General features: G+C 36.1%; 1 protein-coding gene across 1 annotated transcript in view; it reads left to right on the forward strand.

Moving 5' to 3' along the window:
• The window catches only part of URI1 (URI1 prefoldin like chaperone), a 63,113-nt gene that overhangs the window by 2,868 nt on the left and 32,794 nt on the right, over positions 1-27,451 (forward strand). The window contains exon 2 of the mRNA XM_019979645.2: positions 18,820-18,854. Coding sequence (XP_019835204.2) covers positions 18,820-18,854 — 35 coding nt within the window. The remainder of the gene's footprint in view (positions 1-18,819; positions 18,855-27,451) is intronic.

Genomic DNA, 27,451 nt, shown 5'->3' on the forward strand with positions numbered 1-27,451 from the left:
TGTGTTCGACTCTTAGCGACCCCGTGGACTGCAGCCTACCAGGCTCCTCCGTCCATGGGATTTTCCAGGCAAGAGTACTGGAGTGGGTTGCCATTGTCTTCTCATGTAGCTAGCTGCTGCTGCTGCTGAGACAAATGAGCTCTTTTTATTCAGTGGATACCTTTGGTTCAGGCCATTGTTTTCTCTGGAAATCTTGATTAACAATGGCTCCTAGATAAAGAGGCTTTCCTGATAGCTTAGTTGGTAAAGAATCTGCTTGCAGTGCAGGAGGTCTCAGTTCAATTCCTGAATCAGGAAGATCTGCTGGAGAAGGGCTAGGCTACCCACTCCAGTGTTCCTAGTCTTCCCTTTTGACTCAGCTGGTAAAGAATCTGCCTGCAATGTGGGAGATCTGGGTTCGATCCCTGGGTTGGGAAGATCAAGCTTTTACCTGGCTAGGTAGAGATGGTTTAAATGTTGCTCATAGATTTTTTGCTTTTTAATTCAAGTAAGGAATATAGCACATTTTACCTTGGTTCCCTCTGTTTTTTCCTTGATTGTCCTTTGGAGCATTGAGTAATGTAATAGTACTGTAAAATAGTAACGTAAGGGGAAAGACAGAGGAGAGGCAAGGATGATCCACAACTTCAATGAATGACATCAGTAGTAAATGGATAGGATGAAGTATTTAAATATTGTTCTCATTAATGGCATCACTGCTGACATTTTCAGAAAAATTTTTTTGGTGAAAACTTCTGTTTGTTTTATTTTTAAGAATCTAGCAAAAAGACATGCACAGAAAGGTTTCCTGCAGATTTGTTTATAATAATGAAAAAAGCTAAAAATTCAACATTAGGGGATTGGTATGAGGAGACTTTTATGCAGTTATTAAAAATTATAGAACAGTATGTGGTGTGGTTAATTATGTTTATGTGTGTTAGAATGGCCAAAAGTTCGTTCAGGTATGAACTTTTTGGCCAATCCAGTATATACATATTAACACTTTATATAGGTGAGTGAAGTTGCTCAGTCGTGTCCGACTCTTTGCGACCCCATGGATTGTAGCCTACCTGGCTCCTCAGTCTATGGAATTTTCCAGGCAAGAATACTGGAGTGGGTTGCCATTTCCTTCTCCAGGGGATCTTCCCAACCCAGGGATCGAACCCGGGTCTCCCGCACTGCAGGCAGACGCTTTACTGTCTGAGCAATGTACCACTAAATGTTTTAAAAGCACACAATTTCATTTCTTATTTACCTAAAAGTGAGTGCATTGAATAGGATTTTTTTTTTACCTAATTAATGAAAGCTGGGATGTTGTATCTTTTAATTGCTAAATACTTTCTGGGCCTAACAAATGTTTCTTTGTTGGTTTGAACACCAGTTAAGCAGGTGTATTTCTTTTTCCGGAGTGGATTGATGTAGTTTATTCAAATATCTATCCTAGATGGTTGCCTTTTCTTTTTCCTTGGAGATTTTATTTACTGTTAGTTCTCAGAAGATACAGGGACAAGAGGGAACTTGGATCATCTCCACGCCCCACCCGCTTTTTTTCGTTTAGCTAAATCAGTTTTTACCAACATCAGTGAAGTATTTGGTGGAAAAAATGAAATCTACTTAGGAGCCTCTCTGGACTAATCTACTTGTTTCTAGGTATTTTTAAATTTCTTTCTGATTTTTTTCAGTCATCCATTAGTTATTTAGTAGCATGTTGTTCAGCCTCTATGCATCTGTGTTTTTCTTCATGTAATTGATTTCTAATCTCATAGCGTTGTGGTCAGAAAAGATTCTTGATATAATTTTAATTTTCTGAGATTTACTGAGGCTTAAGTTGTAATAGCTCAGTTGGTAAAAAATCTGGCTGCCATGCAGGAGACCTTGGTTTGATTCCTGGGTTGGGAAGATCCGCTGGAGAAAGGATAGGCTACCCTCTCCAGTATTCTTGGGCTTCCCTGGTGGCTCAGCTGGTAAAGAATCCACCTGCAATGTGGGAGACCTGGGTTCGATCTGTAAGTTGGGAAGGTCCCCTGGAGAAAGGAAAGGCTACCCACTCCAGTATTCTGGCCTGGAGAATTCAATGGACTATATAGTCCATGGGGTTACAAAGAGTTGGACACAACTGAGTGACTTTCACTTTGATGATTTTAATTTTCTGAGATTTACTGAGGCTTGATTTGTGACCCAAGATGGTGGAGAATGTTCTCTATGCACTTAAGAAGAACGTGTATGCTGCTGCTTTTGGATGGAATGTCCTATAAATATCAATTAAGTCTGTCTGGTCTAATGTGTTATTTAAGGCTTGTGTTTCCTTATTAATTTTTTTGTCTGGATGAGCTATCCTTTGGTGTAAGGTGGACTGTTAAAGTCCCCCACTATTATTGTGTTACTGTTGATTTCCTGTTCTATGGTATAGTTAGCATTTGCCTTGTGTATTGAGGTGCTCCTGCATTGAGTGCATATTTATTTACAACTGTCATATTGTCTTGTTGGATTAATCCCTTGATCATTATGTAGTGTCCAAATTACAATTTCTTGTAATTGTCCTTGTTTTAAAGTCATTTTGTCTGATATGAGTATTGCTACTTCAACTTTCTTTTGATTTCCTTTTGCATGGAATATCTTTTTCCATCCCCTCACTTTCAGTCTGTATGGGTCCCTGGGTTTAAAGTAGGTCTCTTGTAGACAGTGTGTATATGGATCTTGTTTTTGTATCCATTTAGCCAATCTGTGTCTTTTGGTTGGAGCATTTAATCCACTTATATTTAAAAGGTAATTATTGATTTGTTTGTTCCTTTTGACATTTTCTTAATTGTTTTGGGTTTGTTTCTGTAGGTCTTTTTCTTCTCATGTGTTTCCCACCTAGAGAAAGTCCTTTAGCGTTTATCGTAAAGCTGTTTTGGTGGTGATGAGTTCTCTTAGCTTTTGCTCCTCCTCAAAGCTTTTGATTTCTCTCTTGAATGTGAATGAGATCCTTGCTGGGTAGGGTAATCTGCAGGTTTTCCCCTTTCATCACTTTAAATATATTTTGCCACTCACTTCTGGCCTGCAGAGTTCGTGTTGAAAAATCAGCTGCTAACCTTATGGGGATTCCCTTGTATGTTATTTATTGCTTTTCCCTTGCTGGTTTTAATATTTTTTCTTTGAATTTAGTTTTTGTTAGTTTGATTAAATGTGTCTTGATGTGTTTCTTCTTGGGCTAATCCTGTATGGGATTCTCTGACCTTCCTGGACTTGGGTGACTATTTCCTTTCTCATGTTAGGGAAGTTTCCAACTATAATCTCTTCAAATATTTGTTCAGATTGTTTTTGTTTCTCTTCTTCTGGGACCCCCGTAACACAAATGTTGGTGCCTTTCATGTTGTCCCAGAGGTCTTTGAGACCGTTCTCATTTCTTTTCAGTCTTTCTCTTTATTCTGCTCCTTGGCAGCTGTTTGCAGCATTCTGTTTTCCAACTCACTTATCCGTCCTTCTGCCTCAGTTATTCCGTTGATTCCTTCTAGTGTATTTTTTCATTTTAGATACTGTGTTGCTCATCACTGTTTGTTCTTTAGTTCTTCTAGGTCCTTGTTGAATATTTCTTGTATCTTCTCGTTCCATGAGTCCACTCTGTTTCTAAGATCTTGGATCATCTTTACTAACATTACTCTGAATTCTTTTTCAAGTACCTTGCCTATTTCCTCTTCATTTATTTGGTCTTGTGGATTTTTGCCTTGCTCCTTTGTCTGCAGCATGTTTCTGTGTTGTCTGATTTTGTCTTAACTTACTGTGTTAGGACTTCCCTGGTGGCTCAGATGGTAAAGCGTCTGCCTACAATGTGGGATACCCGGGTTCGATCCCTGGGTTGGGAAGATCCTCTGGAGAAGGCAGTGGCAACCCACTCCAGTACTCTTGCCTGGAAAATCCCATGGATGGAGGAGCCTGGTAGGCTATAGTCAATGGGGTTGCAAAGAGTCAGACACAACTGAGTGGCTAAGCTAAACTTACTGTGTTTGTGGTCTCTCTTTCGCAGGCTCCAGGGTTGCAGTTCCTCTTGTTTCTGGTGTCTGCCCCTTGGTGGGTGAGGTTGGTCCAGGGGCCTGTGTCGACTTCCCGGTGGGAGGTAGTGTGCCTGTGCTTTGGTGGGTGGAATTGAGTCTTGTCTCTCGGACAGGCAGGGCTGCATCAGGTGGTGTGTTTTGGAGTGTCTGTGAGCTCAGTACCCTGGAGAAGGAAATGGCAACCCATTCCAGTGTTCTTGCCTGGGGAGTCTTATAGACAGAGGAGCCTGGAGGGCTGTGGTCCATGGGGTTGCCAAGAATTGAACACGACTGAGGTGACTTAGCACACAGGCACAGGAGCTTAGTATGACTTTAGGCAGCCTGTCTGCGGATCGATGGGACTGTGTTCCTGTCTTGCTGGTTGTTTGGCATAAAGCATCCGGCACTGGAGCCTACAGGCAGTTGGATGGAGCTGGGTGATGGAGATCTCTGGTGGAGCTCACACTGATTAATATTTCCTTGGGCCAGGAATTTTCTGGTGGTCCAACGTCTTGGACTCAGTGCCCTTTGCGTGCCACAGTCGATGGCACCTTGCTTCTGTAGCGGCCTGTATTTCTCCTGAAAACTTTCCTGGTTGTGGAGCTCCTTACTCCTGTCCCTTCAGGCTCTCTCTTCACAACCAACAGCTGTCCCCTCTTTGGGTCCACTCTCCAAACCCCACTTCCCTGCACCCTGGCCCTGGCTGCAGCAGAAGATACGTGACTGAGGCTAGGGTGTATAGGGCTGTAGCATGGGCCATGCCTGCAGTTCTTACTTTGTAGACCGCTTGCTGCCTTCTTCTCTGGTCACTTAGTCTCCTTTTTGCCCCAGCTCATCCCCACCATGAATGGGCTTTTCTGAGCATGAGCTTCTCCTCGCCTTCAGCTCGTCTCTGCCAGGGCTGCAGTTCCTCTGCCTTTCCTCTCTCTCTTCTTTAGTTCCTATTTATTTATTTTTTCTATTTTTATTAATTTTAGTTTTTCTTTTATGTATTTTTAGTCTTTTTATCATCCTATGAGGCTGCGTGGGATTTTTCTTTCCTTTCATGTGTTTGAGGTCATCTGCTAGTGTTTAGCGGAGAAGGCAGTCGCACCCCACTCCAGTACTCTTGCCTGGAAAATCCCATGGACGGAGGAGCCTGGTAGGCTGCAGTCCACGGGGTCGCTAAGAGTCGGACACGACTGAGCAACTTCACTTTCACTTTTCACTTTCATGCATTGGAGAAGGAAATGGCAACCTACTCCAGTGTTCTTGCCTGGAGAATAACCCCAGGGACGGGGGAGCCTTTCGGGCTGCCGTCTATGGGGTCGCACACGGTCAGACACGACTGAAGCGACTTAGCAGCAGCTAGTGTTTAGCAGGTGCTTTGTGAGAATTGTGCCACATGTAAATGTATTCTTGACGTGCTTGTGAGGAGAGGCGAATTCCGTGTCTTCCATTTTTGCTATCTTGCCTCCTTCCCCAATTGTTGAAACTTGAAAAAGTTTATCTAGGGTACTGTTACCTGAAGACTCATAATCTAAGACTTATTTTACATTTATATTTTCACCATCATCTGTGTCTGTTTGTGCTATCCAATATGATGGCCATTAACTACATGTGACTGTTAAGTTTAAAATTCAAATTAAGTAAAATTAAAAAAATTTTTAGTTATGAAGCTACATTTCAAGTGTTCAGTAGCCACATGTGGCTGTTGGCTATTGCGTTGGACAGTGTGGAGTTGGGAGATTTCCATCATAATAGAAAATTCTATTGGACGGCGCTGGTGAAGAAAGCTGCTCTCTTTTTTATTCATATTGTAATCTGTTTATTAATGGTGAAGTGTCTTTCTCTGTCACTTACCTTCTCTTTCCTATTATGGACAGAAAACAAAAATTTCTGAATTGTCAACTGTGTATTTGAAAGCTAAATACCCTAAATGTGTGTGTGTGTTTTTTAAACCTTTAGAAAAAAACCCTAATACAGTACAGCAAAAATTGTTCCTTGTTTGGTTTCCTGATGTTTGTGAATTGAGTACTATTAAAGAGTTATAGAAAATGAGTGCTTTTCCCCAAAGAACAAAAAGACAAAACTGAGTTATGTGCCAGGCACTGTCCTAGATACAGTGATACACAGGATTTCTTTTTTCCCCTCAAGGGACTTACGAATTTGTTTGCAAACATTTTAACAGAAAGCTTAATGTAGTGTGATAATTGTTCTCCTTCTAATTCTTTGCTTTTCAACCTGCTATAAACTATCTTCTGCCTCTGTCTTTTCTTTGAAATTATTCTATCTAAAGTTTTTCACTTGCCAAACTCAGTGGACCCTTTCTCAGATCTAGCCTTACTTGACCTCTGTGCTTTATTTGAAACTTTAATTGTTCCCTGGGAAACTTGAAATTCTCTTTACGGTGGGAACTTTTGTGACTTTTCTTTCTTTCTGGCTCTGCCTTTCTCTGTGCCTACTTAAGTCTCTTTAGTGTCTTCATCTAATGCTTGAATGTTGGTAATCCCTATACTCGTTATTGACAGTTGTCTTTTCTCACTCTGCGTGTCCTCGAATACTCCTGTATGCCAGGCCTCTTCCGGATCTGTTAACTGTTGGGCAGCTTAACTTGGATGGCCCACAAGCAGCTCAGTCTCATTTACTAATATTAATTTATCATTGACCCTAATGTTGGTACATAGGCACCATACTCATCCTGATTCTGGGCAACAGTATTCAAACCAGAATCTTTTCAGCTTGCCCTGATCCATCTTCTGATTTACTAAATCTGGCCAGTTCTTTCTTTTTTAAAAATTTATTTTACTTTTTGGATGCATCTCATAGCTTGCAGAATCTTAGTTCCCCGTCCAGAGATTGAAGCCAGGCCACTGTGGTGGAAGTGCCAAGTCCTAACCACTGGACCGCCAAGGAGTTCCCTGTCAGTTCTTTCTATATGATCTATACCTTCTGTTTTAAGACACCCACTAACTTGTCTTAATTAAACCCTTATTTGAAAAATAATATGTGAGATTTTTCTGTTAAATGTTGGCATTTTTTTAATATTGTCAGTCTTTAATTTTTAGCATTCTGATGTTACCTGATTGTGTTTTTATTTTTGCACTTCCAGTTGTTGAACATGTATATCTTTAGTCTTTAAATTTTCTCATCTGTCACTTGGAGTTTGTTTACTCATTTTGCCACAGATTTTCCACTTGTTACATTTGTTATTGTTCTTTATGTCTTTCTTTTTTGTTATTAAAATATTTACTTATATTTAAAATTCTTTTAGCTTTATAGTCATATGGTTTCTATTTTCTTTTTTTTTCTATTTTCATTTTAGTTATTATCCTAGAAATTATAGTATCTCTTATTGCAGTCTACCATAAATTAGTAGGAAAATTTTCACAAAGTCTTCTGAAATTTTGCCTCTTAGGAAATTATTCAGAAATCTTTTGATGGCTTAATTTCATGAACCCTCCCTCATTTGTGCTGTTGTCATATATTTTACTTTTGCATGTTTTAAAAAATTCACCTCATCTCCCCAAATTAGGATTATTCTTGTTGATATTCTGTTATAATTTTTATTTAGTTCTGAGCTGGGAGAGGATTTTTTCCCCCAACACTTGGAAGATGCCATTCCATTATCTTTTTGATGTCTTTGGTTTCTTTCAGTCTTCTATTAGTGTTACTGTTTCCTTCACTGAAAATTTTGGGTATTTCTTCCCTCTTGTCTGGTTTTAGACTTTCCATCTTGGTTTTTAGGCAGTTGATTATGATGTGTAGTTTTGCTTTTCCTTATGTGTAGATTTGGTTTGCCTGCTTTGAATATGGAGTTTATTAAGTCTATAATTTGATGACTTGTCAGTTTAGAAAATTCTTGTCTGCTCTTCTGGCTGCTGGTTTTATGTCACTGTCTTCTCACTTTTTGTACTCTGAGTATACATATTAGACATTTTCTCTGTCTCATATGTCTTAACTCTCCTTTCTGTATTTCCTTGCTTCCTCTTGATCTATATGACTTTATGGATACCTTCTTCTGATATCTATTCCTGTTCACTAATCTTGTTCTTACAGATCTAATCTACTGGTAAATTCTTTTACTGAATGCTTAATCTCAGTTATAGTATTTCTTTCAAGAATTTGTTTTGACATTTCTTTAATAAATTTGAGGCCTGTATTGACATCTTCAACCTTCCCTCTGTTTTCATGAATATATTAATCATAAAAGTGTGTCTTGTAACTGCAGTATGTAAATTAAATGAAGCTATGTTCTGTTTATTTCTTCTCTTGATTTCTCATCTGCTGTTCCTATTTTCATAGACTGCCTTGTAATTTTTGATTGGATGTCAGACAGTGTAGTGCAGATATCGTAGGCTACTGATGCTGTTACCATCCTTCAAAGAGGGATAAATTTTCTTTAAGCAGCCAGAGTACTAGTGGACCAACACAGCTTGGTTGAGAGTTGGTTTTGGGTTTTATTAGGGCTGGCCTGTTTGATTTTTGCTCCTATTTCTAGCATGAAGTCATTGTGAGCTTCTAAGTCATGGCTCTAATTCTGCAGAGTATGGTGTTTTGTTTCTGTGGCTCTGTATCATATTGGTTTGTAATTTTCTTTCCTTGATGTCCATATTAGGTTTTGGTTTCAGAATCATGCTGACCTCATAAAACAACTATCATTTTTGTATGTTCTGTAAAAAGACTTTGGGTATTATTGGTATGATTCTACCTTAAATATTTGGACTAATTTTCCAGTAAGACTGTCTAGGCCTTGTATTTTCCTTGTATGGATATTTTAAAATTCAGAAATATCTGTACGTTTGGTAGTGGTGTCCTCTTTTTAATTTCTGTTATTTGCAGTTCTTGTGTGTCTTTTTTCTTCTTGATATATCTTCCTAGGGATTTATTAGTCCTAATCTGTCTTTTTAAAGAACCAGTTTTTTACTTTATTGATTTTTCTTTTGTAAGTTTAATTTTCATTGGTTTCTGCTTTTATATTTTTCTTTTAAAAATTTCTCATTGGCTGTAATTTTTTCCTAGCTTCTTGAGACAAAAGCTGTTAGAGACACAAAAATCAGAGATTTTACTATTTTTTCTTTACAGTATATATTTTTTGAGTTTTAAAATTTTCTCTAATAATTACCTTAGGCACCTCACATGTTTTGAATGTTATTTAATTAGTTAAAATATTTTCTAATTCTTATTGAGGTGTATTGACCTGGGAATTACTTAGAAAATGTTCCTTAATTTCGAAACGCTGAGTATTTTTTACTTTTCTATTGTTTACGTCATATTTAATTCTCTTCTATTAGAAACTTAAGACTTGCTGTATGGCCTGGTATATGATCTGTTTTTGGCTACTGTCCATTAATTATTTGGAAAGAATATGAATTTTGCAGTTTTGAGTTCCATAGTTCAGGTTGATTGAATGTGGTGTACAATTATTTGATATACTTGTTAATTTTTTTGGTTGGTTTGTTTTCTAGTTCTATCAGTTATGAAGCGATAAGGAGAATCTCCACTGTGGTTATAGATTTATCCTTTTCTCAGCCTTTGTGTTATACATTTTAAAGTTATGTTATTTGGTGCATACAAATTTAAGACTCAAATAGCTTCCTGATCAGGGGACATTTTTATCATTCTGAAGTATTTTATCTCTAGTGATATTTCTTGCCTTCAGGTATTCTTTATTGACTACTATACTGATATGGCTACATTAGTATATTTTACTTTTGTTTCTTTTCATGATAAATTTTTTCATCTTTTAATTTTAGTCTGTGTACAAAGTGTATAAGTCTGTTCTTACAACAGCATTTAGTTGTGGTTTTAAGAATTCAGTCTGGACATCTTTCTCTTTTGTGTAGGATGTTTAGTGATCCTAAACTAAATACATCAGCAACTGATGCATTTAGTTTCATTTTTTCATTTTTGTACTTGACTTTTTTATTTTTTTACTTTAAAAGTTGTTGTAGAATATAACAAAATTTGTCATTTAAATAGTTTTAAGTATACATTTCAGTGGCATTAAATACATTCACATTGTGGTTCTGTCAACACTACCATCCAGCTCCAGGACTTCTTTTGCCTTGCAAAACTGATACTGCCCATTAAACAATAACACTCTGTTATCCCTTTCCCCATCCCCTGGTAACTACCATTATCTGTCTCTCTGAATTTAATTACTTTGGGTATCCATTTGTACTGGCTTATTTCACTTAACACTCATGCCTTCAAGGTTGATCCATATTACAGCATCTGTCAGTTTCCTTTTAAAGGCTGAGTAATATTCCATTGCATGTATATTGTACATTTTATTGTTTATTCATCCGTCTGTGGACATGGGTTGGTTTCACCTTTTGGCTGCTGTGAACAAGTGTACAAATATCTGTTTTGTGTCTTTGCTTTCAATTCCTTTGGGTATATACCCAGAAGTGGAATTGCTAGATTATATGGTAATTCTGTGTTTCATTTTTGAGAAACCACCATACTGTTTTCCAGTGGCTGTTCTCTTTTGCATTCCCATCAACAGTACACACGATTTGAAGTGTTCCAGTTTTTCTACATCCTTGCTAACACATCTTATTTTCTTATTTTTTAAAAAAATTCTAGTGAGTGTAAGGGTCTTCCCAGGTGGCATTAGTGGTAAAGAGCCCACCTGCCAGTGCAGGAGATATGAGAGACACGCATTAGATCCCTGGTTTGAGAAGATCCCCTAAATGAGGGCATGGCAGCCCACTCCCGTATTGCCTGGAGAATCCCATGGACAGAGGAGCCTGACGGGCTGCAGTCCATAGGGTCACAAAGACTGAAGTGACTTAGCACACGCAGTAGGTGTGAAGTTTGTCTATTTGATCCACTTTTCTGTTTTTTTCCCCTCTGTGTTCTTTTATTTTTTGGTGCACCTTCCTTTGATTTAATCAGACATACCCTATTTTCTCCCCTTTGGTAACTCATTCAAAATATATTCTTTTTTGCTGTGGTACCCTACCTAGTACTCTTATTTTATGTAGATGTTGGCACTAAATGTATATATATATTTATACTGTGCTTTTTTACTGGAGAAATTATTCCTAGAGATTGCAACATATATTCATTTATTCATCTCACTTCTTGCATTGTTGCTTCCATTCATTTTAATTCTGTGTGTTTTAAATACCACAATACAGTATTTAATTGTTCTGTGATCAATACTGATTATCCTTACCTTGACAAAATTACCTGTACAGTTGCTTTTTAGTTCTTTCTGAATTTCTATTGCTCCAAATAGCTTCTTGTAGTAGTTCTTTTTGCCTGTATAATGTGTCTTTATTGAGATAGAATTGACATATACCATTGTGTATGTTTCAGGTGTACAATGTATTGTTTTGATACATTTATATGTTGCATGGTGATTACAGCTTTAGCCTTAGCTAACTCCCTCTGTCACGTCACATAATTACTTGTAGTATTTCTTCCAGTAAAAATCTGCTGGTGCAGAATTTTTTGTGGGAAAATGTTTTTACTCTTCATTCATGTTGGAGGATCTCTTTGCTCTGTACATAATTTATAAATTTTCAGTTATTTTTTACCCAAACTTTAAGATTCTTATCCCATTTTTCCAGTTTCTAGCATTGTTTTTATTGAAGTTATCTCTAGTTTTAACTCTTCTTACTGCTGCTTTGAAGGTACTGTATCTCCTCCCTGTTCTTTCTCCCCTATGCTGATTGTAAAATTTTCTATTTTTCTGTGATTTTCATCAGTGGTACTATATTGTGCCTTCATATAATTTTTCTTTTTTAATTTCTCTTGCTTGAAATTCTTAGAGCTTCTTAAATCTGTTGGTTAATACCTTCCTCTTATATTTAGAAAATCTTGTAGAGGTTTGTTGTTCAGATCTGTTCTCTCTGTAGATCTTCAGTTATAGTTTTCATATGTCTCTTATTGGTCTTTTCTATATTTTCCACTTTGTTTTTTAATCTCTGGGCTTTTATTATGGTATTTTTTTTATCGACATGTCATCCAGTTCAAAATTCTGACTTTTGTGTTAATCTCCTGTTAACACCATTTATTAAACTCATTTTAGATGTTTCAGTTAAAGATTATCCTTTTGATTCTTTTCTTGTGTAGATACTAATTGTCTAGGGAAATATGCCATCTTTTCATGTATTTCTTCAATCTTTTCCACTGTTTTCTTGAACATATTAATAATTATATTTTAATGTCTTAGTTGGTTAACTCGAATATGTAGATTGCTTATTTGGTTCTATTTTGTGTTGTTTTTCTTCTTTTTGAGGTTTGCTCATATGGTCCTATTTCTTGGTAATATAGTTATTTTTAATTAAATGCTAGAAATGTAAATACTCCTGAAGTATTTACAATTAAATGTTAATTTAATTGATATTTTAGAGTCTTTACAATTTTGGTTACTCCTGAAGGGTATATCTTCCTCTGGAAAAGTTTCACCCTTTCTTCACTAGGTTGATAAAGTAGAAGTTGGGACACCTCAATTCAGGCAGGTACTGAATGGAGTGCAGGTTGGGTTTTGTTTATTGTAAAATATCAGCTATCTTTGATTCTTTCTTGGCTTTTATCTGATTCTTTCTTGGCTTTTCTTCTGAAAATCTAGTTTGTTCACCAGACTTCTTCCCTTGAAGGCTTCTGAACTCTTAAGTTTTGTTTCATCAGTTCCCTGAGCTCTGATTTTCAGCCTTTCAGTTTTTTGGCTGTTTGAACTTCAGAAGTTCATACATGCCATGAGAGGAAAAGACAGCCACATGCTTAAGATCTCTCGTGTCTCTGATTTTGTTACTACAGCCTTCTCAGACTGCTTTAAACTTCTGCTCAGGACAAAGTATAATTCTCAGCCTTTTCACTGTGCTTTGAGTTGTCCAAGAAAAGAGCATTAATTTAATTCTCCATAGTTATCTCCTGAATTTTAGTCCCTCTTGTTCCAACTTCTTAGGCAACTCTTAGGTGCCTTCTAAGAGATGACTTTGTGTTCATCTGGCTTTGCCAGTTTTCACAGGAATTACTGGTTTGTTATACGCTTTTTGTCCCAACTTGGAGGTTAGTTACGTAGCTACTTGCAAGTGATTTAGTATTAATTTTGCTCTAGTCACTGTTAGTGTTTCTTTAAAATAAAAATGTACTTCTTTAATTGGTGCAAGGGCCTTTCAATTTGACTTCTTTTTTACTTGTCAAGATATTTTCCCCCCATCATTCTATTATTTCTGCTTCCCTGGTGGCTCAGATGGTCAAGAATCCACCTGCAATGTGGGACACCTGGGTTCAATCCTGGGTTGGGAAGATCCTCTGGAGGAGGATGACAATCCACTCCAGTATTCTTGCCTGGAGAATTCCCTTGGATGGAGGAGCCTCATGGGCTCCAGTCCATGGGGTTGCAAAGAGTTGTACACGTCTGAGTGACTAAGCACAGCTACTACTTCTGTTCTTTAATGAATTACTTGTTTTCTTGGAGATCTTCACAGGTATGCTCTCATTTTAATCTATGTAGCTGGCTTACTTACGAAGTTTTCTTTATCAATTATAAACCACAGAAATGCTTGGAAGAAAGTTTGGAAAGTACTATAAAAAGTTAGGAAGAACTCAGGGATAGGATTATTTTGTATATATGTGTGTGTGTGTGTGTGTGTGTGTGTGTGTGTGTTTCACTTTCTTGTACATTTATGTCGTTACTTTGTGGGGAACTTGGTTAGATTTAGCTTGTGCAAATCCCTTTGTGGTCACCTTTTCCGGTCCAGAATCTGTAATCACCTCAGTTTCTCTTTGAGTCCAGAGTAAATTTGATTGGCTCAATTTGTGTGGATCCTCTTCATTTACACTGGCTCCATTTACATTTCTCCAAATGGAGAAATGGGGTCCTCTGCCTGTTGCAGATGAGAGGAGGGTGAGGTTTTAGAAAGTAAGGTGTGGGAATGGAGAAGAAATGATTGATATCTCTAATAAAACAATAGACAGGCAAGCTGCAATTCAGAAGTCTTAAAAACTGAAAACAAAGTTATTCCTTAGTTTCTGCCATATTCATTTGTTGATGAAACTGATTTGAGTGAGGTATTTTATTCTACTTTGAATATTCATGTTTCCCTGAAAATGTCACTATATTTGATACAGGGTAGTGTTCTACTACTGCAAGATATAACTTGACTAAATTATGAAAAGTTCTAAACTGAGAAACATCTTTCCCTGAGATTTTTGGCTAAGTAATTGTAGATCTGTACTCCTTACACGGACTTGTTGCACACTTACTATATGGCACATGAGTAAAGGAGGCCTGGCCCATATCATTGACCTTTCATCTAGTACAATTACGAGTTTCCTGGATTTTGGAAAAAACATTTAAGTGTTTTAACAGCAGCTTATAATTATTGTCAACTTTGGATAGTAGTTCTATTATTTTCATTTTTTAGCATATTTAAAAATAAATCTGTTTAAAATTTTTATACAGAAACAGCTTATTATAGTTTATTAGTGCTTATTGCTATTTCTTTTGTTAGTTTATCAGTGCTTATTGCTATTTCTTTGTAGTCGTTTCTAACCTTTTTTGCAGAGAGGCTTATTTAGAAGACTTATAATATTTTACCAGTTTTCTTTACGTGTACTTCTTATATACTTTGGTAATGGCATTTATACATCTATTAATTGACAGTATGTCCTTTAAGAAATTATTCTCAGCCATTTAAGTAGCTGCCAGATAATCATGCATGTCCACTATCTATTGGATTTAGTCACCATTGATAATTTTTTTCCTTTTTGACTTCTCAGTAGCTTTAAAACCCAAAATTATATGATCTTTTTTGAAGACATAGTCTAGCAAGAGAAGCAAATCATGTAAATGTGGAAAGCACTGATTAGTGAATCCTCAGATTGTTATTTTATGCATTAACCTGTACAGGGAGAATATGGAATTGCAGTGCAGTGAGAGAAGTTTTAGAAGTAAAGTGAAGCATTTTTGAGAGAAATATCATTTAAGACTTATGCAAACTTACCCTTTAGCCTCTCTGTTCTGGTCTAGTTTTAATGTGGTGCTGTTCTTAACGTGGAAAACTCATAGGTTGAGGCCCCCTTGTGGTCTGTTAACCAAAGCAAATAGCACAAATGGAACTAAGTAATGGAGATCTTAATTCATTCCTTTCTTTATAATAATTTTTAAAAAGTGCCTCCTGAGGGAAAAAAGAGGAAAATATTCTTGTATTAATAGTTTACTGATTTTAAAACTTGCCAATTATTTTATAATTGAATGTGTATATATGTTAGCTGGACACTGACCTAAAGAAAAATAGGTTATTGGGTAGACTATCATTGTCATCTTGGGCATCTAACTTGATTAGTTGTAAGTGCCTTAAAAATATATAATAGGGTTGGCCCACCACCCTCTCCCCCTAAAACATACACACAGACACACAGACACACACACACACACACACGCGTGCGTGCATGCATGTGTGTATGTGGGGCTTGGGAAATTTGTTGTTTATATTCATACTGAGTTGCTTGACTTGAGAGGGCCGGGAGTTGTATGAGGCATTGGAAGAAATAAAAATTTTTATTAGTGAGTTGGTCCAGTTAAGCTTATTTGCTTTTCCTAACATTATTGGCAAGGTCTTGTCAGTGTGTGTGGGAGGGTATGTGGAGGAAGTGAAGAAGTAGCAGCATCAATCAGTGGTTTTAAGGAAAACTGCAGATACAAAGCAGCTGCTTTTCCTTATACCCAGTAAGATTTATGATGGTTGAGAACAGTCCAATACAGTGAGTATCGGCTTTGTGATTAGATAGACCTGGCATTAAAACGGATTTTATCTTTTAGCAGTTCTCAGGCAGTTTGTAATATCGAGAAAGTTACTCCATCTCTGAACTTGTTTCCTCTTTTTAAGACGTGAAGACTCATCTTATTGAACTGTTTCATCATATAAAGTCCTGGCATTTACCAGTGTTATTCTTACTTCTTAGTTCAGTTCAGTCGCTCAGTCGCATCCAACTCTTTGCGACTGCAGCACGCTAGGCTTCCCTGTCTATCACCAGTTCCCGAAGCTTGCACAAACTCATGTCCATTGAGTTGGTGATGCCATCCAATCTTCTCATCCTCTGTCGTCCCTGTTTCCTCCTGCCTTCAGTCTTTCCCAGCATCAGGGTCTTTTCCAAGAAGTTAGTTCTTCACATCAGGTGGCCTAAGTATGGTAGCTTCAGCTTCAGCATCAGTCCTTCCAGTGAATATTCAGGACTGATTTCCTTTAGGATTGACTGGTTGGATCTCCTTGCAGTCCAAGGGACTTCTTAGGAAAAGGGCAATTTTGAGTCCTAAAGAAAGCATACCGAAGGATTTTTTTTTACAATTGGGCTATTGGTAAACACTCCTAATGGTAGATTGAATGTGTCTTAAAAAGTGGTATAGTAATGAAATGTGTTTTGCTGTTTCACTGTGGTTTTCAAAAGTTGATTTTAGAACCAGTCTCACTATCTTATAGTCAGTTTATTTAATAATTAATCTAGTCCATTTCAGAAGAAATAAGGTTAGTTGGCATTACTTTTAACAGAAAAAAGAGACTGTAAAACCCCAGATGAATCATAAGATTTTCTCCTTTCCACAGATTTCCTTGGCAACTAAGTCATAAAAATTTACTAATATTTTCTTTTTGAATAAAAGGAGAAAACTAGAAAGATATCAGTGTAAGTACAGCTGCTTGGGTTCAAATGTTTGTTGGAATTAGGTGTGCTATAAATCATGTAAACAAAGATTTAACTGTAGACATATCATCAGAAGGCTATGGTATGTATTCATACCTGCCTCTTTCATGTTTTCCTTAATTTCTTGAGTTTACAAAATATCTAGCTTACATTTGGATAATGTCTAACTGAAGACTCTTGTTCTAACCCCTATATGTAACCAATAAATACTTTTAACGAAGAAAATATTTTGGTAGTGAAAATTTCTCTTTTTAATTGTGAAATGGATTTTTGTTATCTTATCCTTTAATATCTGTTCTTGGGGGAAACTTATTTCAGGAAAGAAAAGGGGTGGGGGAAAAATAGCTACAGCAAAATGGAGAGTTAAGATCATAAAGGGTGATGGCAAGAATACATGCCATTCTACCAGGAACTTGTTTTTTAAACATAAAAAGCATATGTGGCAAATTTACATATTTACTAATTAAAAAGGCTTCCTGGAAACATTAAGTAGACTTATCTTCTATAACCTTTAACACTGTCACTAATGGATATTGCATAGAAAATTTCATCGAAGGTCCTTTAAATAATGTAAATGATTATGAATATGTAACTAGTTAATATGCAGCCATGAAAGGATTATCATGTAGAGGTTAATGAACATTCTGCTCTTATGGTTTGCAGGGCTTTTCTTTTTGTGCTTTTGGCTCACTTCATGCTTGGAAACACATGCATTGGGATTGGAAAGCATCCTGACTGTTTTTGGGTCTCTTCTCTTAATGGGGTTGTTAAATAAGAACTTTATAAAAAGGATTTCATGAAGATTTTTTCTTTTTCAATTTACATTTAATTCTGTTTGTCTATTTTATAATTACTGTCGAGTCAGAAACAGTGAAATGGATTGATGTAGCTTTAGCCTGGTTCTTCCAGATGTAAAGTCAGTACTCTTATTATATGTTATCACTGTTATTAAGTGTTGCTATGTGATTGATACTTATTGAGAGAGCTTTATTCTAAAACTGACTTTTTATGCTGAGTTAATGTGTAGTATGGTTGGATATCTGATTACAACATGTATTTTGGTACAGGATTGCTGCCTTAGTATTTAAAATGTCCTAAAGGAAGATATTTACTTCAGGAATTAAATGTTATAATAGAGGAATTTAGTGACAGGCCAAAAAAAAAAGATGTGATTTTTAGATGAAACATGGTGCTTATATAAGATGCAGTATTGGTATTTAGAACAGTGAGAAAGAACAGTGTTTCAAACTGTAACACTGCTGTCTTTTTCAGGTGGCATTATATTAAGCATAGTAATTTCATCCCTTGGTTTCTCTTTCTCTAAAATGGTGCTACAGTATTTGAAATTATTGTTTAAAGTTTTGTTATCAATGGGCAGTTTAAAAACATAATTAGTAATCTTTGAAAAGGGTTTTTTTTTTTTTAAGTTGCTATTCACATGTTCTTTTTTTTCCCCCTTACTAGTTAGTGTTCTTAATTTTTTGAGCATTTTAAGAATCTGTTGAAATATCTCTAAGGAAAACAAGTAAGTTTTATGTTTAATTTCGTTGTTTCAGTATTATAAGCATAGCTTAAACTGACTATGAAGTGCTTAAAATTTTATCATAATTCACCAGGGGAACAAAATGGGCCGTTCAGAGCATCTCTTTATCCCAAGTATTTCTTCTTGAAATGTAGTAGAAAAATATCACTGAACTCATTTTTAATGCATCAGAATAAAAATTACAGGTGAAAACATTTGAAGATATACTGACAAAATAAAATACTTTCACTGCTGTCATTTTTTTTAAACTGATGAAATGTGGATGTTACATTGTTTTTTTGTTATTTATAACATTTGTGTATTCTGCAAAATATGTAACATTGAAAACAGGCCTGCAGATTGTACAAAATACTAGTTATCTTATATCATATGTCACCTAATAGTTATGAAGTGGGTTTTGTACCTAAGTATGAATCGGAAAGCTGTAATTTGTTCTGCAGTTATCAGCCTGCATTAGAGAGGTATGATAAAGTATGCTGCTTAAAAACTAACATTCGCATCTCTGTGCATTTGACAAATAAAAATGTGTATCGAGATGCTTTTAAATCTGTAAAGCCACTACTGTAGCTTTCTGATACAGTGATTTTGTAGCTTTGTGCATTGCCCTGTTTTTTCATGAGTAGTTATCTGTTTTCATGACAGGTGGTCACTAACTGCCAAGAGAAAATCCAGCATTGGTGAGTGAAAGATCGTTTTATTACCTTTCTGAAATACTAATGGAATCACTTATTTGTATTTTAAAAAAGTACAGTTTTCGCATCCTCTAATTGAGTTCTTCTGGTAATCTCCATTTTGAATCCTTTTGGTACTAATTTATATTGTCTTGCATTGTTTATTGAATTCTGTGTTCCCTGATTTCCTGAAGTTGCATCACTATTTGTGTTTATTTTAATATTTTAATTGCTTTCTTTTTCCCTTCCTTCGTTTCTTTTTTTAAAGTTAGAATATTACTATTGTTATGAAGTTGAGACTGATGCATTTTTTAACCTGACTAATCAGCTTTATTTTGGGACTGTTTTTTGTATATGTAGTAGAATAATAATTAGAATCAATTGTTTTAAAATAATGGTGGAAATATGTACAGATACATTTTCCCAAAGTTTGAAAAATCTAATTAATTGGCTGCATCTCAGAGCTTGCTTTAGAGACCACACTTTTTAGAATATAGAGAGAAAGAAAGCATATCTATTTTAATGTGCTAATGTATAGTTAATAGGACAGTGCTTGGTAAATAACACATTTCTTGTGTCTTCTGAGGAAAATGCTCAATTTAATGGTGAATAAAATCTTATGACTTGTCATGAGGTATAGCTGTTGATCTTACGGATATCAAATTACAATATATCCATGCTGTGTTTACGAAGATTTTACTGAGAGAACAACAGGAGCTGTCTTGATTATTGTCTGCAGGGTTATTGCAGAATCATGATAACTGCCCCTTTAGTGGTGAGATTAAACCTTTGGTTATACACCATCAAGCATATAATATTTTAAATTTATTTTAAGAGGCTTTTTCTTCATGCCTGAGAGATCTTCAAGGAAATAATTTATAGTTAGTGTATATCAAATGTTTTTTGGTTTAAATGCACATAGGCTGCAAGCAGTGGATAAGGGTAAAAATTGGTGCCATCTGTACACATCATCATATTAAATTCTGACTTTTGGCTTGCAGAAATAATCTAAAACTAAATAATATACATTTTATAAATAAAAATTCAGAGACTTCATTAATTTTCAATAAATGCAGAGTCGTAGCTGCATCCACCGTGGTTTAAGTCTGTCAGTATTTCCATAATGGACCATTGACTTTTCATTTTACATTCAGTCCAGGTTGAAACTTGAAATGCAAGTACTTGGTCACAGAGTTAATATTTTTCACCTGCTAATTTGGCAAAAGTGATCCATTTTACAGATAATTCCCAGGTGAAGTTTTACAGTGTGGACTTTATTGGTTTTGGTAAAGAATTCAGGACACTAGTAAAAGGTTGATTCACTCAGAACAGATACTAATTTACACAGTGTGTGAATGACACCTTGCTTCTGGTTGTGTTTTAAGATTCTTTCCCTTCTAGACTGAGAGTTCTTTAAGGCTAAGGGGCATGTTTTCTTCCTTTTATCTATAACTGTGTTTGGCACAGTATAGGCACTTAATAAGTGTTTGAATAAATAAAGACCAAATATTTGATTATTTTATGTATAACGTTTTTACAAGTACCATATAGTTATGTACAGCATTTTTAGAAGTACTGTATAGCATTACCTAAGCCTGATGAACACTGATAGAAATGTGTCATTTACATCAGAGCAGATTCATATGAATCTCTCAGTTTCCAGATTTTCTGTAGCTCCAAACTACAGAGCTTAGCATATTTGCCTCCACATATCTTAAAGTAATATAGTACCTTATCTACATGTTAAACAATTAAAATAATTTTTCCAGTTAGTTTGCATTTTCCTCTGAATTATTTTTAATGTGGCTCAGGAAACAGACTTTTATGTTTGTTTTTAATGAGGATCTGATATTGCTGGAATCCAAATGGCCAGTGAATTTACCAATTTATTACATTAAAAAACTGAAACCAAGTGTCTCCATTCCTCTGAAAGCCAGGAAATTGCTATTTGGGAGTGCTGTGGAATTCTTGTGATGTTTTTATTATCTTAATTCCAGAAACAATGATTGAGTTTCTACCATATGCCAGTATTATACTGCTGTTTGGAATTGAAAGACCCTGCTATGGAGAAATTCAGCAGTCCTCAACCTTTTTAGCACTGGGGATCAGTTTCGTGGAAGACAGTTTTTCCATGTACTAGGGGTAGGAGGAATAGTTTCGGGATGATTCAAGTGCATTACATTTATTGTGTACTTTCTTTATATTATTATTACATTAGTTCCACCACAATTCATCAAGCAGGAGATCTTGGAGGTTAGGGACCCCTGGAGAAATTGATAGTTGGACACTAAACAGTGAAATTACAATAATTCTGTGCTAGTTGGTTAGAGATAGGAAGCAAAACAGAGACAAATTATTTTTAAGGGTGTCTCATGTATTGCTTTAAAAAATATGTTGCTTTTCACTAACCTTTGGTGTTGTTATAGTCTAAAATACAATTCATGTAACTAAGTTCCCCTTGTTTATGAGTACATACCAATATAATAAGGAGGAGCAAAACATGTGATTTTTTTTGAAGTGTTGTCTTAGGCTAGTGATGTATATCTTTGTGAAGTTTTAAAAAATTCTTAAAGGGAAGAGTAATGAATTAGAATATTACCCTTCAAAGATAATCCTATTTTTTTAAAATGTAGGACACAAAATAAAAATATTTATAGAAATATAAAGTGGTAAAATTACTCTGGACCAGTGAAAATGGTCCAGAACAATGAGATCTGCCCCCAGAAATCTCTTTGAGAAAATTAATTCAGATCCCAGAACTTTGTTTTACTTAAAGACATTTATAGTATTTGTTTAATTAGTAACAGATAAACAGGAAATGTTTGAGCCTAATAGTTGAGAATTTCTGTAACATTTTTAGAACTAGTAGTGGTTTTCAATTTAGTGAAGATTTAAGAAAATTTTTAGGTACATCTTATTTTCCATGTAATTCTTTTTACTTAACTCATTATAAAATCCATACACTATTTTCTCATTAAATGTCAGTGTACTTCCTAGTGTTTGACCCACGTGGGGCTGATAACTCTGTGTAGTTTATTTGTAATTTTTTATCCTTTTAATTTTTTCAAAGAGCATGGAGGGATTTGGAGGCACAGACCTACGCTGGAATTCTGTCATTTTCTAACTTTGTTACCTTGGGTGAATTATGAAGATTCTTAAGTTTTCTTCTTGTAAAGTGATTAACTTGAAGTTTAAGTGTGAGATAATGTCTATAGACTATCCAGACTGGCCCTTAATAAATACAGTAACTCTGAAATCTTTTTGGAAAAGTTTTAAACTCATTGTTAGATGAAGAAAGAAGGAAAAATCAAAAACCCTCCAAAACTTTGTAAATATTCCTGAATATTTGTGTTCACACCATTATCTTTTATCCTGATGGAGATGGTTTACTGAGTGGTATTGTTAAGCTTTTATTGTATTCAAAAAACTTTGATTATAAAGAGTTTCAAAGGGTGATGGAGTTGTGTACTGAACCCACATGTATCCACCACTCTGCTTCAATGATTGTCAACTCATGGTTTCATCTGAACTGTTTGTTTCCTTTTAAAACAGTGTATCTTACCCTCTTCCCCCATCTCTCAACTATTTTGGCAGAAGGCATATCATTCCATGTGGACATATTTTAGTATACATCTTAGAGACATAAAGGATTCCATATTAACTTTTTAAATTGTAAGTTAAAACATTTGAAATCACGACTCTACACCTGGACATCACCAGGTGGTCAATACTGAAACACATTGATTATATTCTTTGCAGCTGAAGATGGAGAAACTCTATACAGTTAGCAAAAACAAGACTGGGAGCTGACTGTGGCTCAGATCATTGCCAAATTCAGACTTAAATTGAAGAAAGTAGGGAAAACCACTAGACCATTCAGATAGGACCTAAATCAAATCCCTTACAGTTATACAGTGGAAGTGACAAATAGATTTAAGAGATTAGATTTGATAGACAACAGTGCCTGAAGAACTGTGGACTGAGGTTCGTAACATTGCACAGGAGGCAACCATCAAGAACATCCCCAAGAAAAAGAAATGCAAAAAGACAAAATGGTTGCCTGAGGAGGCCTTACAAATAGCTGTGAAAAGAAGAGAAGTGAAAGGCAAAGGAGAAAAGGAAAGATACCATCTGAATGCAAGAGTTCCAAAGAATAGCAAGGAGAGATAAGAAAGCCTTCCTCAGTGATCAATGCAAATAAATAGAGGAAAACATTAGAATGGGAAAGATTAGAGATCTCTTCAAGAAAATTAGAGATACCAAGGGAACATTTTTCCAGTAGTCATGTATGGATCTGAGAGTTGGACTGTGAAGAAAGCTGAGTGCCGAAGAATTGATGCTTTTGAACTGTGGTGTTGGAGAAGACTCTTGAGGGTCCCATGGACTGCAAGGAGATCCAACCAGTCCATTCTAAAGGAGATCAGTCCTGGGTGTTCTTTGGAAGGAATGATGCTAAAGCTGAAACTCCAGTACTTTGGCCACCTCATGTGAAGAGTTGACTCATTGGAAAAGACTCTGATGCTGGGAGGGATTGGGGGCAGGAGGAGAAGGGGACGACAGAGGATGAGATGGCTGGATGGCATCACCGACTCGATGGACATGAGTTTGAGTGAACTCTGGGAGTTGGTGAGGGACAGGGAGGCCTGGCGTGCTGCGATTCATGGGGTCGCAAAGAGTCGGACACGACTGAGCGACTGAACTGAACTGGAGGGAACATTTCATGCAAAGATGGGCTCGATAAAGTACAGAAATGGTATGGACCTAACAGAAGCAGAAGATATTAAGAAGAGGTGGCAAGAATACACAGAGAATGGAGGAGGAAATGGCAACCCACTCCAGAATTCTTGCCTGGGAAATCCCATGGACAGAGGAGCCTGGAGGAGGGCTCCAGTCCATAGGGTCGCAAAGAGTCAGACACGACTAAGCATGAGAATGAACAAATGAAAGTGGAATGTGTTTCCCACTCTGGAGATGGGAGAATTTAGCAAAAGGGAGTTTGGAGAGATGATTATCTTGGGAAGAATCAAAATATTAATAAAGCTATTTTGAGAGTAAAAAAAAAAAAATACACAGAGAAGAACTATACATAGAGATTTTCATGACCCAGATAACCACAATGGTGTGATCACTCACCTAGAGCCAGATATCCTGGAATGCGAAGTCAGGTGGGCCTTAGGAAGCATCGCTATGAACAAAGCTAGTGGAATTGATGGAATTCCAGCTGATCTATTTCAAATCCTAAAAGATGGTGCTGTGAAAGTGCTGCACTCAATATGCCAGAAAATTTGGAAAACTCAGCAGTGGCCACAGGACTGGAAAAGTTCAGTTTTCATTTTAATCTCTAAGAAGGGCACTGCCAAGGAATGCTCAAACTACCGCACACTTGTACTCATCTCACACACTAGTAAAGTAATGCTCAAAATTCTCCAAGCCAGGCTTTGACAGTATGTGAACAACTTCCAGATGTTCAAGCTGGATTTAGAAAAGGCAGAGGAACCAGAGATCAAATTGCCAACCTCTGTTGGATCATGGAAAAAGCAAGAGAGTTCCAAGAAAACATCTACTTCTGCTTCATTGACTGAGCTAAAGCTTTTGACTGTGTGGATCACAACAAACTGTGGAAATTCTTAAAGAAATGGGAATAGCAGGCCTCCTGGCCTGCCTCCTGAGAAATCTGTATGCAGGTCAAGAAGCAACAATTAGAAATAGATACAGAACAACCGACTGGTTCCAAATTTAGAAAGGAGTATGTCAAGACTGTATACTGTCACCCTGCTTATTTAACTTATATGTAGAGTACATCACATGAAATGCCAGGCTGGGTGAAGCACAAACTGGAATCAAGATTGCTGGGAGAAATAGCAATAACTTCAGATATGCAAATTATACTACCATTGTGGCAGAAAGCAAAGAGGAACTAAAGAGCCTCTTGATGAAAGAGGAGAGTGAAAAAGTTGGCTTAAAAGTCAACATTCAAAAAATGAAGATCATGGCATCTGGTCCCATCACATCATGGCAAATAGATGGGGAAACAATGGAAACAGTGAGAAACTTTATCTTCTTGGGCTCCAAAATCACTGCAGATGTTGTTTGTGGCCATGAAATTATAACATGCTTGTGCCTTTGAAGAAGAGCTATGACCAACCTAGACAGCATATTAAAAAGCAGAGACATTACTTTGCCAACTAAGGTTCGTCTAGTCAAGGCTATGGTTTTTCTAGTAGTCATGTATGGATGTGAGAGTTGGACTATAAAGAAAGCTGAGCACCAAACAACTGATGCTTTTGAACTGTGGTGTTGGAGAAAACTCTTGAGAGTCCCTTGGACTGCAAGGAAATCAAACCAGTCAACTTAAAGGAAACCAGTACTGAATATTCATTGGAAGGACTGATGCTAAAGCTCAATCTCCAGTACTTTGGCCACCTGATGCAAAGACCTGACTCATTGGAAAATACCCTAATGCTGGGAATGATGGAAGGCAGGAGGAGAAGGGGATGACAGAGGATGAGATGGTTGGATGGCATCACTGACTCAATGAACATGAGTTTGAGCAAGCTCCAGAGTAGGTGATGGACAGGGAAGCCTGGTGTGCTGTAGCCCGTGGGGTTGCAAAGAGTCAAACATGACTGAGTGACTGAACTGAACTGATATTTATATAGTTCAAACTTTAAGAGGTACAAATGGGTATACATGGTATGTAGTTTCCCTCTTACTTGTCTTGAAAATCTCACTTCTCTTCTTGGTAAATAACTGCTTATTTTTACCAGTTCCTTGCAAATTTTTGCAGAAATTACTTGCACAAGGAGTGTATATTTGTATGTCTGTATGTATGTATGCATGCATGTGTGTACATGCATGTGTATATTCTTCCACATGTTTATATATATTATACTCCCACTCTGATTAAAGTGCAAACTGTACACTGTTCATCACACTATATAGTACTATACTTTTGAGATTGTTTTTAATCAATAGTGAACTACTTAATTTTGTTCCTATGAACTACATTGTGTGTCAGATGTCTAATTTTTAGTTACCAAATACTTTTTGGTATTATTTTTTTAAAAATAATGACCACAGGACAGAGTATGACTTCTACAACTCAAAATACATCCTTATTAAGCTATTGTATCCATTTTTTATTATTCTTTAATAAAAGTACTCCAAGTGTACTGACAACAACCATTTGCCTGTATAATGTTCTTTGGTTGTGCGTATTGGACTGAACTCAGCTCTGTGGTTTTCTGCTGATTTTGTTTGGGCTCACTTGTGTGGTTGCAGCCCCAAAATGGCCTCACCCGTAAGTCTGATGGCTCGTGTGTGATGCTGGGCCTCACTGTCCATGGGCTCTTTTTATCTGGCTTACTTTATATGATGCTACAAGGGCAGCAAGAATGGAAGCTGCCAAGTCACATTCTGTTGGTCAAAGGAACTCATAAAACTAGACCAGATTCAGAGGGAGGGGAAATAGATTCCATTTATTGGTGAGTGGATTGACAACAAATTTATGGTCATTTTTAGTGCACTATAGATGACTTCTGTTGAACATATTCCACAGAAAAAAGAAGTCTCATTACTTGTGTTGATTTGTGAGAATTAAATGAAATATGGTATGTGATGCCTGGCACATAGAAATCATCTGTATCTTAGGCATTGTTTGTAGTCATAAGTTATATGCATGTGAATTGTTAAAAAAAAGTCTTGTTTACTGCAAATTATCTTAAGAGAGTTTTAAGTATTAAGTAAAGTTATCTATGAAATTACCTGAAACAGACTTAAATGAAAACAGTAAATAAGCTATTTTATATTGCTCAGATGTTTGATTTTAGAAAAAATAAATTTGGAGATAAAAATTCTGAAGCTTTTGAACTTTGAGAGGGGGATTGTAAAGCAGACATGACATTTGTAATTTTTCAAGGGGAACTGGACCAAAAAATACTAGTTTTTAAAATTATTATTATATTTTTTCTGATGTCATGTGTTAATACATGGTTTGGGATGTTAATAAGTAAGTTTTGAAATTCTTGTGTGATGTTTCAAAGCAAATTAAGATTGCCCCCCAAAAATATTCAAGTTGAATGTTTTAAGAATGATTTTTTAAGAAACAAAATCTGTATTAAATTTTTTATTCTGTATATAAAATGAAAACATTTATAAAAAGGTTGAAATGAGAAAAGAATAAAGGTACATTTTCTCATAATTCTGAGAAGAAGCTAAATTCTCTCCCTCTCTTGAAAACATTTTACTTTGTTTCTTTCAGCTTCTTAATTCTATATGTGTGTTTATGTCACAAATGTCAAATTGTAAATGGGTAAGGCTTTTTTCTTTTAAAAGAGTTAATGATTTGTAAACTGTAATTGCAATTTGTTACTTCTAGGAGTCCCCTGCCTAGGCTTTATGCCTTTTTTTGGAAAAACCACACTAGTTTGATACTTAAAGCATTTCTGAAAATAAAAGGCAAAATTATATGTTATAGGGGAATTTTTTTCCTCCCAGAGAGTATTATAAAGTATTATGAAAAGAATCCCTAATGACATCTCATCATTTAGAACATAGTCTTTGATGATGTGTTTCCAGTGTCCATATACTGTATTTGGTTCACA

This window comes from Bos indicus, chromosome 18 (assembly GCF_029378745.1).
Source record: "Bos indicus isolate NIAB-ARS_2022 breed Sahiwal x Tharparkar chromosome 18, NIAB-ARS_B.indTharparkar_mat_pri_1.0, whole genome shotgun sequence".
In the NCBI taxonomy this organism is placed as follows: Eukaryota; Metazoa; Chordata; class Mammalia; order Artiodactyla; family Bovidae; genus Bos; species Bos indicus.